Here is an 18,166-nt window from a genome sequence, read left to right as displayed (position 1 = left end):
CTCGGCCACCTCACTCTCTGGGACTTAAGGTGTTTGCTGGGTAACCTTGCTGGGGTGTGAAGCCGCCATGTTTTTTGACCTGCTCAACCTTGCTTTGACTTGGAACAGGCCGCAACTTGGAACAAGCTGTACATTATAGCTACGAATCGCTGGGGACACTGCATTGCTTTTAAACACCCGGAGACGTCGGCGTTCCTTGTTACTTACGAAATCTTTAGATTTCGTAAGTATTGTGACGTTCACGGGACTTGAACAGTCCCGCCAACGTAGAATGAGCCGAAACGATGGAGGCGGTTTATTTTTTATAACCCAAGGATGGCGGTTTTAATCGCTCTACAGCAAACAGGACGAGGAAGGTGGCACGAGTCTCTTTTCACTGAGTTAATAATGTTTATTTCTCTAACCAGAACGATAATAAGACTCGGCAAGAGGAGGGATCCGGGGGCGATTGGACGGGAGGTGGTGTGGGTTCGGGTGTGGGGGAAACACAAACCATTCCAATGGATATACAAATCTCAAACCCTCTAAGGCGCCAGGTGTACACACACACACACACACACACACACACACACACACACACACACACACACACACACACACACGCACACACACACACACACACACACACACACACACACACACAACGTAGCTCATGGTCAGGCTTGCCCGTGGTGTCAACGTAACAGTCACTGGATTGGTGCCGGACGAGCTGGCGTTGCGCTTGTCAGGGGCAGGAGACACGGTGGTGCCGAGGTTCCGTCAGCCCTTCCGCGCAGAGCCGCGGTTTCCAGCCTGTGAGCTCCAACCAGCCACCGTGGTGCGGTTCCTGGTGGTGTCGACCTCCTGGTGTAGGCCCAAGACCGCTCACAGCCGCCAGGGAGCCAGTTCTAGCGCCAAGATGCGAGCAGGAGAGGGAGGCAGGTCCGCCCGCCGTTCGGTCCCGTACTCCGAGCCAGCAGAACTCCAGAGCCAACCGAGGTGAGGCACGAGGCACAGCAAGGTCGCGAGACACGATGAATCCAGGAACGAACCAGCACAACGAGAGAGCGCGCTCAGAGACCAACAGCCTCGACCAGACCCTTTATTTTTATGACTCTTCCTTCCTATCCCAATCAGCACGTTTTTATACTCGAGTCCTCGTCACTTCCAATGGAGCCCTTTTATTGGCCCTCTCCTGTCGTCTTCCGCCAATCGTGATCAAGTGGCGGAGCCATCCGCAGCACTATCCTGTTACGTCACGGCAAGCCTATAGGGAATACTAAAAGGGGATACGCATAAACACTTAACACAACCCGTCTCCCTATCTAATTACGTGACAATTATCATTTCCCCCTGAAAGAAATGGACATTTACAAGACAACTTATCACCACTGAATTGCTATTTATAACATCGAGATCCTGGTACAACTCGAACAGCATGGCATACCTAATTAAACATCCCAATTACCCTTTGAATGTATACCCCCCCCCCCTCAGACGTAACAGTATATTGATGATTTTAACTTCGATTTTAATTTTGTCTTCGGTTTTTGCGATCGCTTAGGACGCTTAAAACTCGGTTGTTGAAATTCTGGTACAAAATCGGATGTTTTGGAGACGTTTTAAGATTGTATAAAAAATATTTCACTCGCCGCGTCACGGGTCGTCATGTGGTGCAGCACGCTCGAGCAGAGGCGGCGTTGATTCACGGAATGGTTTTCCGTGTGCGTGCTGACGGTGTTTTCGATGAAGATGGTGTTTAAAAGTCTTTTTTTATCCCAATAAAGGTTATCATCGCATGCCTGACTCGCTAAGCCGTCGGATTATGTAAAGATGGTTGGTGGATGGCCGAATATTATGGTTTTGTGACTGATAAAATAATATTAAATAATTGCGTGGAGAAATGGAGATTTTTGCTTCGGTGGACGTTACGATTTTTGATGGTTTGGTGTAGAAACTTCTGATTTGCGTCGCCACCTTCTCAAGTGACAGCTTTTATGAGACAAGGTCAGAGGTCAAGTTGCCGATTTCTTAAGTACCAGTCTATGACTGCTTGTTTGTTTGTTTGTTGGCACGATAACTCGAACGGAAGAAGCTAGCAATGTCAAATTACACCACGTGATTCAGGAGGGGGATGGCTAGCACTGAATAGATTTTGGTCAAAATCGGTCAAAGGTCAAGGTCACAGTGAGGTCAAACATCAAAAATTTTTTATAACTCCAACGGAAGAAGCTACCAACGTCAAATTACACCAGGTGTTTCAGGAGGGTGATGGCTAGTGCTGATTAGATTTTGGTCAAAATCTGTCAAAGGTCATGGTGAGGTCAAACATCCAAAAAAAAGTTATAACTCGAGAACAGAAGAAGCTACCAATGTCAAATTACACCACGTAATTCAGGAGGGTGATGGCTAGCGCTGATTATATTTTGGTCAAAATCGGTCAAAGGTCACAGTGATGTCAAACATTCGATTTTTGATGGTTTGGTACAGAATCATCGTAGAAACTTCTGGTTTGCATCTCTACCTTCTCTAGAGACAGTTTTTATTAGACAAGATCAGAGGTCAAGTTGACGATTTCGTAAGTACCAGTCTATGACTGCTTGTTTTATTTAGTCTTCAATAAATAACTTGAGGAAGGGGTCTTACCAGAAGAATGAAGGAAAGCAAACATAACATTAATCCACAAGAAAGGTAGCAAACATAAGGCTGAGAACTACAGACCTTTTAGCCTCACATCACTGGTAGGGAAAATCGTGGAAAGTTTTGTGTGGGATGCTGTAATGGAGTACATGAAAGTCAGCAAGCTGTTGATTACCTTCCAGCATGGTGTCACACCTGGCAAAACCTGTGCGACTCGGTTCCTCACTGTTGCAAATGAAAGGATTAAATTGCTAGATGAGGGGAAGCCTATCGATGTCGTGTACCTCAACTTCAGATATGCATTCGACAGTCTTCCACATGAGAGCTACTCAAGAAGTTGGCTGCCTATGGAATCCAAGGACAGATCCTTGCCTGTATTTGCATATTTTTGACTGACAGGGTCCAACTTGTCAGTTAATGGAGCTGCATCTCCCTAGATTCTGGTACATATCGGAATACTGCAGGGAAGTGTGCATGGCCCAACATTGTTTGTAAACTTCATCAATGATCTACCATCGGAAGCGCAGGCGAGGGTACAAATATTCACGGATGACACGAAGATCTATGGACCCGTATGTTACACTGCAGGCGAAGAAGCTCTCCAAGCAGACCTGGAAAGAGTGGACTCCTGGGCTGACAAATGGCAACTCCCTTTCAATGACTCAAAATGTAAGACCCTCCACATAGGCAGGAGTAATTTTAGTGCCAGGTACACAATGCGAGGAACTGAACTCCAGAGTATGGCTGCAGAAAAGGATTTTGGAATGGCTGTTGATGATCAGTTGAATTTTCACCTGAATGTCTCAATTGTTGGCAGCAGGGCATACCAAATCCTCAGGATTATTAAGAGGACCTTCATTCACCTGAACATCAGGACTCTCCCTCTGCTGTCTAAGACTTATTCATCCCCACTTGTGGTATGGTAATTCTGGTCCCAGAGATTCAAACTAGGTGCAGAGAAGGGCCACCAAACTCATCCCTGTTATTTGCCATCTCAGATATCAACAGAGGCTCATTGAATTGAACATGTATGTCCTATTCTTCCATAGGAAAAGAAGGGATATGATCCTGGTGTACCAGACCTTAAACTGAATGGTTAAATTGGACCCAGACTTCTTTACCCAACAGCACAACACAAACATCAGAGGACATGCCTTAACCTTAGTCTTACCAATGTATTTTACGACCTCATCTTGCCAACTGGGGTCTTTTTGGACCCAAAGACAAAAACCACACAATTTCACAAAATTTGTCAAAGTTTCACGTCAGTGACGAAACATGGTGTTGATTGATAGTCAACAAACACAAGAAAAATAAATATAAAATCTAAAATTAACTAACCAACTGGGGAATTTTATGACCCCCAACTCACAAGCACTAAATTTTGTTCAATCTGCTGAAGTTTCATATCAATGAGGAAAGATAATTATTTTGATTGGATGATGTTTTAGTGATAAAGTACACAAACGAGCAGCATGAAAAAATAAAAATTGGAAGACCTGCATACCATGTGAATTATATATGTACATATATACATATACATTCTGGGCGAAGTGGCGTGCGCCTGTAATCCGGCGACTTGGAGGCTTGGGTTGGAGGATCGCTTGAGGATGGGGGCTCTGCACTGGGCCGTGCTATGAGAGGGTGTCGGGCAGCCTGGAATCATGGCGAAACCCAATCCTTATCCCTGTGTCGTAAGAGGCGATCAGGGTTGCGTCAGGAAGGGCATCCGGCGTAAAAACCTATGCCAAATCAGAATGCGGATCATAACGGATGATCTGCTGTGGCGACCCCTAACAGGAGCAGCCGAAAGACGAACAACACAACACGTATACATATACATTATACATATTTATTTGTATACACTGTCAAGGCTCTTATGAGAGTTAACACACACAACACACATCAAGGGGAGCAGGAGACAAGAGGGGTAGGAGAGGGAAGGAAAAAATAGTGTGGAACAGAGACATGGGGAGATCTCTGGAAGGGAGAGGGATGGAGCGGAGTACACAGGGTAAACAAGATGGACACTACATGGAATTTGAAGGAGGTGGATTCGCGGGGGTAGAACAGATCGTGGTTTTGGACGGGGGAAGATAAGAGATGGTGGTGAACAGCTGTTTTGAAGACCTGGAGGGAAGAGTGGGATTGAAGAGAGTATGAGAGTTTGTTCCAAATGTGGGAGAAAAGAGGAATGAAAGAATGAAGGTGAGCAGTGATTCTTGATTTTGGCAGTTTTACCAGAAGGGGGTTGCTGGCAGAACTTGAGCAACCTGCGGAAATATGGGGTGGACATATCTCAGACAAAGCAGGAGGGGCGAGGCCGGAGAGGAGACAGAAGAAGAAAGAATGACCACTGACCTGCTTGCGGTGAGAGAGAGTGAGAGACCCAAAGACTCAGCCTCATCGTGGGAGATACTAATGATCCTAAATGCCTTGGTTTCCACAGCGTGAAGCCAAGAAAGGTGAGAGGTGGGAGCACCTGCCCAGAGGGGAGAGCAGTACTCCATCAGGCTGCGGACGAAAACTTTGTATGCGGTCAGGAGCTCAGGTGTGCCAAGGAAGGACTTTGCACGACGTAGGATGCTGTCGGCGACTGGTTTTGGAGGCCAGTTTCCAGACGGTCCTTTTGGAGAGACATAGTGAGAGTGTGAGATTTGACAGGATTGAAAGACATGTTCCACGTGTTGGACCAGCTTGTGATTTTATCCAGATCTGCAGAGAGTGAAGAGGCTACTGCTTGTCAATCTGAGGGATGACAGATGGTACAGCAGAGGGTGGAGTCATCAGCAGAGATAAAGAAGATTTTCCAGAGTTGGAGAGATCATTGATGATAACCAGAAAAAACAACAGGGCCCAGAACACTGCCTTGAGGAACTCCAGCCTGGACAGGAAGAGGGGATGAGAGAACTCCATTAAGCACCACACGTTGGCTACGACAGGAGAGGAAGTCTGCGAGCAATGAGTGGAGATGTTCTTGGATACCATAGGAAGAGAGTTTGGTGAGTAGGGCAGGGTGCCAGACCATTTCAAAAGCACGAGTTATGTCATGGGATATGGCTGTTTTCACATCTGGCAGTGAGGATCTCCATCCATTGTTGGGAGAGTAGAAGCAGCATATCCAGGGTAAAGTGACCTTGTCTGAATCCAAATTGATGATTGAAAATCAAGCTATTGGAGAAGAGGAATGATTTCATTTAATGTCAGAAGCGATGATGGATTCCATAACCTTGCTAAAGATTGGGAGAAGGCTGATTGGTCTGTAGTTGCAGGAATCTGTTTTTGCACCTTTTTATGCAGGGTGGTAATGTTTGCTGATTTCCAAGCAGATGGCAGATGACATTAAGCAAATGAGAGAGTGAATTGAACAGGGAGAGGGTCAGCAAGAGCAGCGGAGCAGGTTTTTAGGACATGTGGGCTGATGCCGTCTGGACCGGTTGCAGAATCTGAGTCGAGGTTTGACAGCAAGCTCCTCCACTTTGTTAGGAGAAAAGGACACAGAGTCAAGGAACAGCTAGGTGTGATTGGGTTAGGTGATGGGTTTCAGACGCAAGATTAAGATGCTAACACAGAGTTTAAGCATTCAGCCTTTTCACATGCAGTGCCAGCTGTGTGGCCATTTGAGGTAAGGGAGGGATGCAGGGGAAACATACACTAGACACCACCAGGATTTGGAGGAGGGAGGTTTGAGAGTTCAGACTTGAGATTAGAAAGGTGATGTTTTCTGGCTCTCCTGAGGGTAGCACACATTTGTTCTGAGCATTGTGGAAGGAACTGACATTGCCTTCAGTTGGATTAGCCTTCCATGAGGCAAAGGTGAGTTGTTTCAGGACAACTGCCTCGCCACATGCTTCAGTGAACCAAGGGCGGGAGGAAGGGTAGGACAACTGAAGATGAGATGGGATAAATTTGTGCATGAGAGAGAGCAGGTTTCTTTGAAAGAATTCCCAGGATGAGTTGATGTTGGAGGAAGTAGAGATATATGCAATAATTGAACAAAAGCAACTGGGATGTTTTTGGACCCCAGAAAGGATTTGCTTTTATCTTTGTGCAGCAAGGTGGGATCTTAAAATATATATATATTTATTTCTGGCGCATATAATGAAACAAACGAACAAAACATTAAATACATTTTAAAACGAATATAAAAATAATACATCAAAATGTATGGCTTGGGTCCAAAAAGACCCTTGGTGGTAGGACTCGGGTTAAAGATATTCGAAGAAGGGAGCCGCCTGGAAGTCGGTCCGAATATGTTCTTCACACATCGGATAGTGGATGATTGATTGGATTGGAATAATCTTCCACAAAGTACTGTAGAAGCCTCTTCCATTCAGACTTTCAAAACCAGCCTTGAGAAGCATTGGTGGAGGGGAAAGATTCAAACTACCCAGAACCCTCACACTTGCATAATTGTCGTGAAGTTTACATGACACAGTGATCGGGAGCTCCATGATTTGCCTTTATCCCTTATCCTTTATCTGATGATGATGATGACCACTTTTATTTTTGATGGCCATGGAGTTGGTAGGTTGTGTTGCTGAGTCTGCTGCAAGAGGTGTGCATCATGCTCTCTGGAGTAGTTTTACCTCCAGTGCGAGCTTTCATGGATGACATCACGGTGCTCACTGATTGAGTGTCTCAGTGTATGCAGTTCGGTGCTTAGTCGGAAGGCTGGAAGATTTGGTGGAATGAAGTTAGAAGGACATTCAAGGTGAAGAAAAGTAAGAGTCTTCCATTGGTGAGAGGGTGCAATAAGGAGATCATTTTCTTTATTGAAGAGGAAGGAATTCCTACCATAAAGGAAAAGCTTGTCAAAAGCCTTGGGTCCTGGTATTCCTTGCCGCTCACAGATCACCATGGATGCAAGATCTTCGAAGCAGAGTTGGTAAGTGGGCTTCACCCCATTGATAAGAGCAGCTTCCCGGGTCATCACAAAGTCTGTTCACAGTTTACCTTGCTGCCTCATATTCTCTGACCATTGCAAGTGTATGAGGTTTCCATGAGGTAGGTGTAGATTATGGAGAGGAAGACGAGTATGTATACATTTACAAATTGCTCGGAGTGCTCAGAATACTTACAAGTATTGCCCTGTACAGCTCATCAGCGAAATTGCGATTGAATGAATTCTGAGCACTTGTCTGACAAATTGTGATTGTCAACATGACTTGTGAAAGAGTTGAAGGTGTACAAGCCAAGTTTGTCCATGGTGTTGCATGATTCCTCTGACTTTGTCGTGATGATGATTAGGCCTTACATGCTATCAGGAGCCAAGTGGGATGTAAGCACAGGAGTGCAAGAAGTAGAGTTGGTTGAAGATAAAGGAAACCACTGGAGCAGTGCAGAAGGACTGACGAGAAATTGGATGGCATATAAGGTGCAGGTGGCCCAAAGAATATGTGAGGGTAGGGTATGAGATTATGATGGATGGGGTGAGGCAAATTGGAAAAGAAATGAACGGTGAAAGCGATTAGGCAATCCTCAGTCTGAACAGTGGACAGGATGGGCAACAGCAAAAGAGTGCAACATAACATGGTCAAAGTTGTGGAGCATGGATCCAGCACATGCATTAGTTTCTTAAGACCAGTCTATGACTTACTACCAGCCTCCGCGAATCTCCACAAGTGGAATATGGCAGAATGTAACACCTGCAAGCGATGTGGTCAGTACGGAGTGCTTGGAGCACATGCCATCGAGTTGTGAGGGAGCGCTTCAGCAGCACACATGGAGGCACAACCAGATGCCACCAGTTGTGGACGAGACAGTTGACCAGCAAGTGAAGATCATTATTGCAAGAAGTCAGAAAGATCAACTTTTCATAATGTTCACGAGAGAGCGAGAGAGTTTTCAAAGACAGTTCTTGACAGTGATGGGAGCTTTCCTGCTGCCAGGTGCCAGATGGTGAAAAGGTGTCGACCAGGATGGAGCTCTCATTTTTCCATCGTCGGTGCCCGGACTATGCCGAGACCGGACATGGTTCTTTGATCAGAAAAGAAGACGAGGGTTCAAATGGTGGAGCTGACTGTGCCTTGGGAATCAAACATGGTATGGGCTTATGAGAGTAAACTCGCCAAGTATGCCAACCTTGGTGCCATGCGTGATGAACAGGGGTGGAGATATTCAATTTTACCTGTTCAGCTTGGCTGTCGCGGCTTTGTTGCTCAGTTCGTGTTCCACCTTTTCAAAGAGTTTGGCGTGACTTCGCATGTGAGGGGATTTATGGATTGGCTACAAGAGGCTGCAGAGTCTCCCTCATGGTGGATAAGGCAAAAGAGAAATGATGAGAAATTAGTTTTTCTTCATCAACTATGCCCGATGTCCTCCAGGTGAAACCTAAATTCGTGCTGTGGCCACCCATGTAAGTGCTACTGGAGAAGGCCCTGAAATAATAGCATGATGACAAATGATCACAGCTGAGAAAGGGGGACATCGATCAGCAGCATGCTGTTTGAGTTATATCAGATGGTTTTAAATAGTTTACCTTGGGAATGTGGTTTTAAATGCTGGATTTTGTAGTACTGGTCATGATTGGGGAGGTCACATATTCAAGGTCTCGGACTTGCCTCCCTTATAAATAAATTCTCACCGGATCTAATTCACTTGGTGCCTTACAAGCCCTGGATGTGAAAGATCCATATTCTTGTAATTTATGCTACGGGTTGTCTTCAGGTTAATTGGACATTATCTGCAATGTGTGGTTATGGAGGCCACTCAAATTATTGATACCCTGACGCATTGGACTTGGAATCTTACAAATCATCCGATGCTCAGGACTAGTGCTTGTCATGCTGGGCTGCTATAAACGTTCAAACAAAAGGCACTAGCCTGTCAGGCTCGTGCTTTTCATTTCTTCGGAGACTGCTGTATTTGTTCGTGTACATTGTAGAATGATTAGACTGCTTGTCTAATGACACTTAATTGCAGGTCCCATTGGCTTTTTGGAAAATATATGGGAAAAGAGGTTCATTGACCATGTGGTGGATTAACTTCGTTGTGTGGCGTATCAGTGCCACTTAAAATGTGGACTACTGTAAGGTTCCAGACGATGGGATCGTGGCTCCTGAGTAGGCTATATTTGCCGGACCTGTGGATTTTTATGAAGCAAACAAGTCTGGACATTGCCTTTCCTCTGATCTTAGCACTTTCAGATTTCTGTACTCTGATCAGAAATCATCTCATTTTGGTAGGGCCTTCTACTACAGGCTCCTTGAGGTATCAAGTGCATCCCCTTCTGGATCGTAGAGGAAAGAAGTCCAGTTGAACCAATTATGCTTTTAATACTAGTTTAAACAACCATTTTCCTTCCATCTACATTCTTATGCAACAGGTTTCCCTGGCACAGCCTACCAGACTCTGTGGTGTAATGGTTGGAGCATCCATGCCAAGCTTGATATGTCGGCGGTTCAAACCCCAGCCGAGTCATACCGTAGACTTAAAAAAATGCTGTACGTGCTGCTTCCTTGCTTGATGCTCAGCATTTTAAAAGGTTAAGAGCACGGATAATCCCCATAGGTTGACATCCATGGGGAGGAGGAAATGCCTCCTGAGGTAGTGCCCCGCTGAGTGCGGTGAGAAAACTGCTGCCGTTGTGATGTCGCTGGTACCCAGAGTATCCTGGGAATTGACGGCACTCCCACCAAGCTCGGTGGCTGTGTGTGTGTGTGTGTGTGTGTGTGTGTGTGTGTGTGTGTGTGTGTGTGTGTGTGTGTGTGTGTGTGTGTGTGTGTGTGGGTGTGGGTGTGTGTGTGTGTGTGTGTGTGTGTGTGTGTCTGTGTGTGTGTCTGTGTGTGTGTGGCAGCTCCATTATTATAAGCCTTAGAATTTGTATTTAAAAAAATACAGAGAGCATTGTCGAATTTATTGGCATGCAACAAAGAAACTCATTGGTTTACGATTTGCCTTTTTAGACATTTTGGTCACTTGTCCTCAGAATTGCTATAAAGCAGCTTGGAAATAAAGTACTTGGTTATATTCAGACATTTTGTTTGACTTGGGGATTAATATTTCTCCCTTGCCCCTTAAAGATCACTTGCTATATTCTTTCTTTTCTTAAGTTGTTTGTGTCATTCCCTTAGTTGGAAGAGCCATAAAACTATAACCAACAACCCGCCGTGCATCATATTCCGTGATATTTAAATGCAGGATTAACCTGTTTATGCTTCATCGAAGCAGTGTTTGTAATATACACCTGAATGCAGTTGTCGAAAGCAGCGTTGACAAATTAATTTGCATCGTTATGACGACGAACTTTCTTGTAAGATCATTGTTGATAATGAATTATGAAAAGCTTGTCTCGCTCTACTCATCAATGCCTGCCGGGTGTTCTCTGTTGCTGCTAGTGTTTGCCACCTTTGGAGAGCGGCATCAATGCGCATCCTGCACAGTCGGCAAGTTGTGGAATGGGTCTCAGCAATTGCAGATCAAGGCATGGAGTCTGTGAACTGGTCTGCCTCTGACGATTTGGCTCTTACGCGAGTCTTGGCTCAGCGCCTGCAGGTTAGTTTTTAAAAATAAATTGCAGTGTTTTTATCACATTCCTGGCATACCTCATTGGCCTGCTGCATTTGAGATCTGTGATATTACTTGGAATGTTGTTTGCCCTTGTCTATGTATAAGTTTGCTTGATGTCAGACAGTACAAGCAGTTCCACGGTTCGTGTTCTACGTAGCTGACAGTGAACACTGTTTCCAACCACCTCGTTCTCATGATCGTCAAGCCAGGAAGAAAGGTGCCTAAGACTGAGGGGGTCATCTTGAAAGCAGGTTATCATCTTGTTTGTTGGATAGGTTAGTCGCTTTCTGTTCAGAAGAATGGAGGTTGGTTTACATAAGGAATGCCTACAGGTAATGAAAGGGGGTAAGCTTACTGGCTTTTGATTGCCCTTCAACAGTCTTTAAAACAACAAAATGACATGTTAGTGGATGAGTGTTTTTATTTTTTAATACAACCTTACAGAAGGGTGAGACCCATAGACATTGAAATGACATAAAGGTAACAAACGAAGGGAGGGAGATGGATAAAGGAGAGCTAAGGCAAGAAGAGCTTGTTGATGCTAATCTTGAAATGCTGAAAGTTGTAAATGGTGGAAAACAAGGGAGGCAGCTGATTCTAGAATCTTGTGGTTCAAGGAATGAAATTCTTGGTTATGCATTTTTGAAGGAATGTAGAGTAAGGGTGGTTGCTGAAGCCAAGTGAGTGAAGTGAGGATGCCTCATGGGGAAGGGCGGCAGGATGGCCTAGTGGTATGTACACTTGCCTTTGAGTCATGTTGTTGAGACGTGAATCTCAGCCCAGCTACAAACTGTCATCCTGGTGTCTCTCAGGCAAGACGAGGCATCAATGTGATTTCCATCCCTTGGATGAACGTAAAACTGAGTGTCCCATCTCCCAGCATTAGTTGGTAGATATTAAGGATCGCACTGTGTCCTTTGTGTTGTCGGCAATCTATTGCCAGCACTATGAAGAAATTATAAATTCCTGCCCTAACCTACAGGGGCCGTTGTATCAGCAGCACAGCTGCATCCCCAGCCAATGGCGCCACTTGCAGCCATGTGATGCATACAAAATAATAGTAATAAGAAGCCTCGTGGTGGGGGAATTGCGGTTGATCGCTCTCCAGAGTAATGGTTATAATAATAGTGGAAGAGAGATAAAGGAAATTGTTTCGTGTTAAGCCAGGGGTGAAGCCTGTCAGTAATGGAATTGTCACCCACAAGCTGAACAGCTCCAGCATGCATTTCTTTGAGAACACTGAGGACAGATGGAGAATCTCTACAGAAATGAGGGAGCAGTATTCCATCATGTCACACCTTGGGATTTGTAAAGTGTTAGAAGGTGAAAAGATGTTTCAAAAAAAAAAAACTTCTCAACTTGGAAATACTGGTGCAAGCCATGAAGACTGCTTTGTGTTTTCTGCACAGCACGATTGGAGTTTGCATGCATGATGGCTACAAGAATAGAAACTTTGCTACCAGGAGACTGCCATGCTGTGGGCCTAGCAGCTCCCGGTGTAATTGGTAAGCAGATGTTTAACATTTCCACCGTTGCCACAGTCATATACATCATGTTGCAGGAAGTGGGAGAGAGGAGTGGCATTCTTGCCACCAATATTTGAGATTCTTGTGTACATATAGATATGAAGAGCACTTTATACATATTCATATTGCTAGTACGTGCCCATTAAAAAAATAAATAAATAAATAAATAAACCACACAGGCCGTTTCTTCGCTCTCACGTGCCCGTACGTGCGTGACCTGGAAGTTCGATATTATTCGCAGTTACGATTATTCGCAATTTATTTTTAATACCCAATTATTCAATTAGCGCCAACGTATTTTACCTTTTCGCAATGTCGTGGCAAGGAAAAACAAAACAAAAAGAGAAGAGAAGAGAGAGAAAAAAATTTACTTTCTGGTTCGGAGCATACCAGCACTCTGATGTTCCCGAAATTTATACACCGTCTAATATGAAAACGATCATAACTTGGGCCATTGTGTTTATCTATAAATGCGCATAAGAAATCGAGAAATTATTAGAATACACGAAGTCATCACTCTCCGGAAGCCCGTACGTTGTAACCGTAATGGGGAACGTGGCTGTGCTTCCATTCCCCATCGGCCACGCCCACGCAACAACGTGTCTTTCCATTGATTTGGTAAATAAATGGCCATAACTTGGGAAGCACTTGTCCGATTAATATCAAACCTTGAAAAGGCACATCCTCAGGTCCCCAGCAATATACCTGGCAAGTTTCAATTCGATCGGACCAGAGGTTGTCGAGAAACAGCGGACACACACACACACACACACACACACACACACACACACACACACACACACACACACATACACACATACACACATACACACACACACACACACACACACACACACACACACACACACACACACACACACACACACACACACACACACATACACACATACACACATACACACATACACACATACACACATACACACATACACACATACACACATACACACATACACACATTGCTGGAATTATAGATAGATGATAGTGAACAAGCTGCTCATTTATACCTGTACAAGAAAATGCTGGCACACAAAACCTAGATGGTTGGATCATCAGCTGAGCAGATAAAATTTAGATTTTAACCTATTAAGCTTTGAACCACTCAATTTTCTTGTGGTTGCTTCCCAGCAGCTAATGCTGTTATGTCCATCCAATAATGTAATCACTAATCTCAACACAAAATTAGGGATCTGCATGGGCAGCAAAATAAGTCAAAACAAATCGGAAGTAAAAATACTTCAAATGACGAAGGCCCGAAACCCTCTTTTCCATAGATACATTATCTAGCACACACACAGTATTTTGGAAAGAAGAAGTGGTTGGAATGAGAGGATGCTTCTCGTCTCGTCCCCGAATAAATGAGGGGATGCTCATCCCCGAAGGGATTTAAGTGGATATTGTAATCATCCTGGGTGTTGGTGTGTGTCAGTGTAGACCAACTTTAATATAATATCCTTGGGTGGCACACTTTAATATTGCACCCCCAAGTGGCTAAAGCACAGTTTGACAAGGTTGTTTATTGGAGCCCCGAGTTATCTGTGCCCATACCTGTGTGTTTTGATGTACCATCCACGGTTTTAGGTTGGCTGCAAGGACCCTCCCTCAAATGTGCATGATGTCCAAGTGAGAGAAATTCCACTGCAACGTACTGTCTATCATGCATTCAGACACTTAAAAATGACATCGCAAACATGCAGCTTTGCACAGCAATGAAAGAGTGTGATAAATTTCACATTCAAAACTGTGTGTGTGTGTGTGTGTGTGTGTGTGTGTGTGTGTGTGTGTGTGTGTGTGTGTGTGTGTGTGTGTGTGTGTGTGTGTGTGTGTGTGTGTGTGTGTGTGTGTGTGTGTGTGTGTGTGTGTGTGTGTGTCCCTTTTATACATTTACATTTTACCATTATCGGTACAACATGTTGTACAAGTTTGGTCACCCAATAAAGATTGGGTTATTTAGACCTTAGTAAAACATCAAGAAGTTTTATCTTTAAAGCTGTGGCAAAAATTAACGTGGGAGTTCACCATGGCGATGGTGTTTGGAATGCTGGGCCAAATGGACTAGTTTCCTCTTCAGTCAACTCTCATCCTCATGGGAGGTGGTGAGGAGGGTTTGTGCCATGGCCTGCCCCTTGGTACCCCCAACAGAAATGCAAAATTTGGTGGAGATTGGTCCATGGGTGTGGAATTGTATAGAAATCAAGATGGGCAGGCCATTCCAAGCAGAACTGTCTCTGGAGATCCCTCATCATATATATACACACAATTTTTCTTTTTTTAAAAATCGCTCGGTGACCTTAACGGTGATGCCCTCCATGACTGGTAATGGTCCTGGTTGGGGGCGAGCTGACTATCTCAGTGGTTAGCTGAGGCCCATTGAATATCGAGCGCTTGGAAAGAGAAGGAATGATAAATGATGGTATCATGCTGCATCCATCCTTTTCTACAATTTGCAGGTCATAGAGGAAGTAAAAAGCTTGAAAACAATCAATTCTCTGCAGACGATGGTCCTGGTTCTGTGTTCATGGATGAAGAGAGAAATCTCTTCACACACGAACAGACTCGGGGTCCGCCATCCTCCTCCAAATCAACCCATGTGACCACGTCTCCATGACATCATCACCCAGACACTGCTATTCCAAACGTTTCATGGTTAACGCGCACAGAGTATCGAGTGAGAAGAAAGAGGAAGTGACAACTGCAGTGGCCGTGGGAATAGTCAATAGGTGGACTAAATATACGAACAATTATAATTTATCTAGTTGTCAGTGTATTTATTGTTTTTTGCATTTTATCTCGTTTTTAGCTCACGACGACGAAGTTGACGAGCTCTTAAAACCACGATGTCGTTCAGTCAGTCAGGCAGTTTGTCCATTAACATTTCCCCCCTCCCCACCCCCCCTCTTCTGAGACAGCTCAACAGATAGTTTTGAAACGAGGCATGATGATTCATGACAGATGCACAAAAACTCAGAGCCCTTTTTTTTCAATTTCCATCTTGTTGGCGAAATAATTAACTTGCTGTAGTGGCCAAACATATTGGCACCCTTGCACTTTTTTCAAATAATGTACCATTTTTTCCAGAAAATTGTTGAAGTTAAAAAATCTTTTGGTATCCTCATATGTATTTCTTTGGTTTGCAGTGGAACAAAACAAAATAAACTGAAAAATCACTAAATCTTGGCTTATTCGACACAGAAATCCGAAAATGGCCAAGACAATATTATTGGCACCTTTTCGAAGTTGTTAGAAATAATAAGATTTCAAGCAGATGATCTCCTTCACTTCGGAATTGAACTCACCTGTGGTGAGTTGCAGGTGCCTGCAATATAAAAATCACTCATTAAACCAGTTTGAATAGAGAAAAGGAGTCATTCTGCTGTTTTGTGTCACTGTTCCTGTTTTTGTGATGTTCCTGTGTCCACCGTACGCAATGTTATCAGGAAGTTTAAGGCCCATGGCACTGTAGCCAACCTCCCTGGACGTGGCCGCAAGAGAAAACTTGATCGAAGATTGCAGCGAAGGATTGTTCAAATGGTGGAGAAAGCACCTCAATCAACTGCCAGATTCAAGCTGACCTTCAGACACAAGGTACGACAGTTTCAATTCGCACCATCCATCGCCAACTCGATGAAAGGGGGTTCTATGGTAGGATACCCAGGAGGACTCCACTGCTGAGAGAGAGACATAAGAAAACTCGACTGGAGTTTGCCAAAACACACCTGAACAAGCAAAAATCCTTCTGAGAGAATGTCCTGTGGACAGATGAGACCAAATGAGAGCTTTTTGGAAAAGCACATCATCTCCATGTTTACAGAAAACAAAATTCAGCCTTCAAAGAGTGATGTTTGGGGTTGCTGTGCTGCCTTTGTCACTGGGTGCCTTGAATGCATGCATGGCATCATGAAATCAGATTACCAAGGCATTTTGGAGCGTAATGTTCAACCCAGTGTTAGAAAGCTGGGTCTCTGTTGAAGGTCATGGGTATTGCAACAGGACAATGACCCCAAACACACTTCAAAAAGCACCCAGGAATGGTTCAAGACAAAATGCTGGACTGTTCTGAAGTGGCCAGCAATGAGTCAGATTTAAATCCCATTGAACACTTGTTGGGAGATCTGAAAACAGCCTTTGGGAGAAGTCATCCTTCAAATCTGGGAGAACTCGAGCAGTTTGCACAAGAAGAGTGGGCCAAACTGCCAGTAGAGAAGTGTTGGAAGCTCATTCATGGCCATAGGAAGCGCTTGACTGCAGTAATTTTGTCCAAAGGCTGTGTGCTACCAAATATTAAGTCGAGGATGTCAATAATTTTGTCAATCCCATTTCATTTTATTTTTTGATTTGAAAGGATATATATGAAGTTTGGAATAAAAAACAAAGGTTCTGTAATATTAACAGTGAAATAACGAATTATAGAGACCAAATACTTTTGTCAATTTCAACTTATTTTTAGAGAAAATTGTGAGTTATTTGAAAAAGGTGCAAGAATGCCAATATTTTTGGCCATGACAGTAAAATGTAATGACATGAATGTCACGTACAATCTATATATAATGGAGCAAATATTTGAATATATGCCCGCTCGATATCAGTTTGTTGGACAGCTGGCCTGACACCACTGTGGTGGAAAACTCAAAATCGTACTCAAGTAACTCCAGTCACAATACAGGTTGAATCATTTATTTAATACATGTGCATGGACAAAGACAACCAATGCAACGTGATTGCTTTCTGGCTTGATGTTCCAAACAGAGTTTCTTAAAAGGGAAGAGAAATGGGAAGGGTGATCTACTTGCATGCAAGCAAGTTGACCAATTACATTCTGAGATAAACAAACAGAATGTTTTCAAGGATTGGTCATGACTGTTTCAAATTCAAATTCTTATGGTTTATCATTGATAACTTTCAAGCTTTATCAGATATTTGTATTGCTTCACTGCCCTCCCCTTTCACGACTATTGCATAATGTATACTTTATTTTAACATAACAATGCCCAGTGTCCATATTATTCTTCAAAGTTTATTTTCTACACAGTAAATTTGTTATTCAGCATTCATTAATTAGAATTTTAAACATTCCTGCATCTCACTGGCACTTGAACAAAGGCAGCTATTTAATGTAATTTGCCAACCAAGTGAAATAACGAAAAGATTACATTGTTCCACAGTTAACGAGCACACTATATCTATTCATTATAAAACAACCCTCAGTATGCGATGATCCATTTTCAAGTATATTTTGAATTATCAGAGCAGCAAACATGAGAGGGGAACACATTGCATTTATCGAAGCATGGACTAATAATTAATCAGATCGTTCACCAGGCCCAGATGTGCTTGGGCCAGCACGGGGATTATACTGTACGTTTGTTATTATTATTATTATTATTATTATTATTATTATTATTATTATTATTATTATTATTGTCATCTGGTTTGAAATGCTTGCTTTGAGTGGTGCAGTGGTGGTATTGAGCAATTATTTGTGGATTCAG

At 43.6% G+C, this 18,166-nt stretch overlaps 1 protein-coding gene across 3 annotated transcripts in view; it reads left to right on the top strand.

Annotated features, from left to right (window-relative positions):
• Window positions 1–18,166, top strand: part of FBXO22 (F-box protein 22) — a 54,230-nt gene that overhangs the window by 17,711 nt on the left and 18,353 nt on the right. For all 3 annotated transcript variants that reach the window (XM_085873891.1, XM_085873889.1, XM_085873890.1), the window contains 3 exons: window positions 10,959–11,115; window positions 11,251–11,347; window positions 12,540–12,635. In XM_085873891.1, coding sequence (XP_085730017.1) covers window positions 10,987–11,115; window positions 11,251–11,347; window positions 12,540–12,635 — 322 coding nt within the window. In that variant the 5' untranslated portion in view covers window positions 10,959–10,986. The remainder of the gene's footprint in view (window positions 1–10,958; window positions 11,116–11,250; window positions 11,348–12,539; window positions 12,636–18,166) is intronic.

This window comes from Eptatretus burgeri, chromosome 3 (genome assembly GCF_056783735.1).
Source record: "Eptatretus burgeri isolate ZD-2024b chromosome 3, Ebu_testis_v1, whole genome shotgun sequence".
Classification (NCBI taxonomy): domain Eukaryota; kingdom Metazoa; phylum Chordata; class Myxini; order Myxiniformes; family Myxinidae; genus Eptatretus; species Eptatretus burgeri.
The sequence above is the reverse complement of the archived record's forward strand: the minus strand, read 5'-3'. Positions and strand labels throughout refer to the sequence as shown.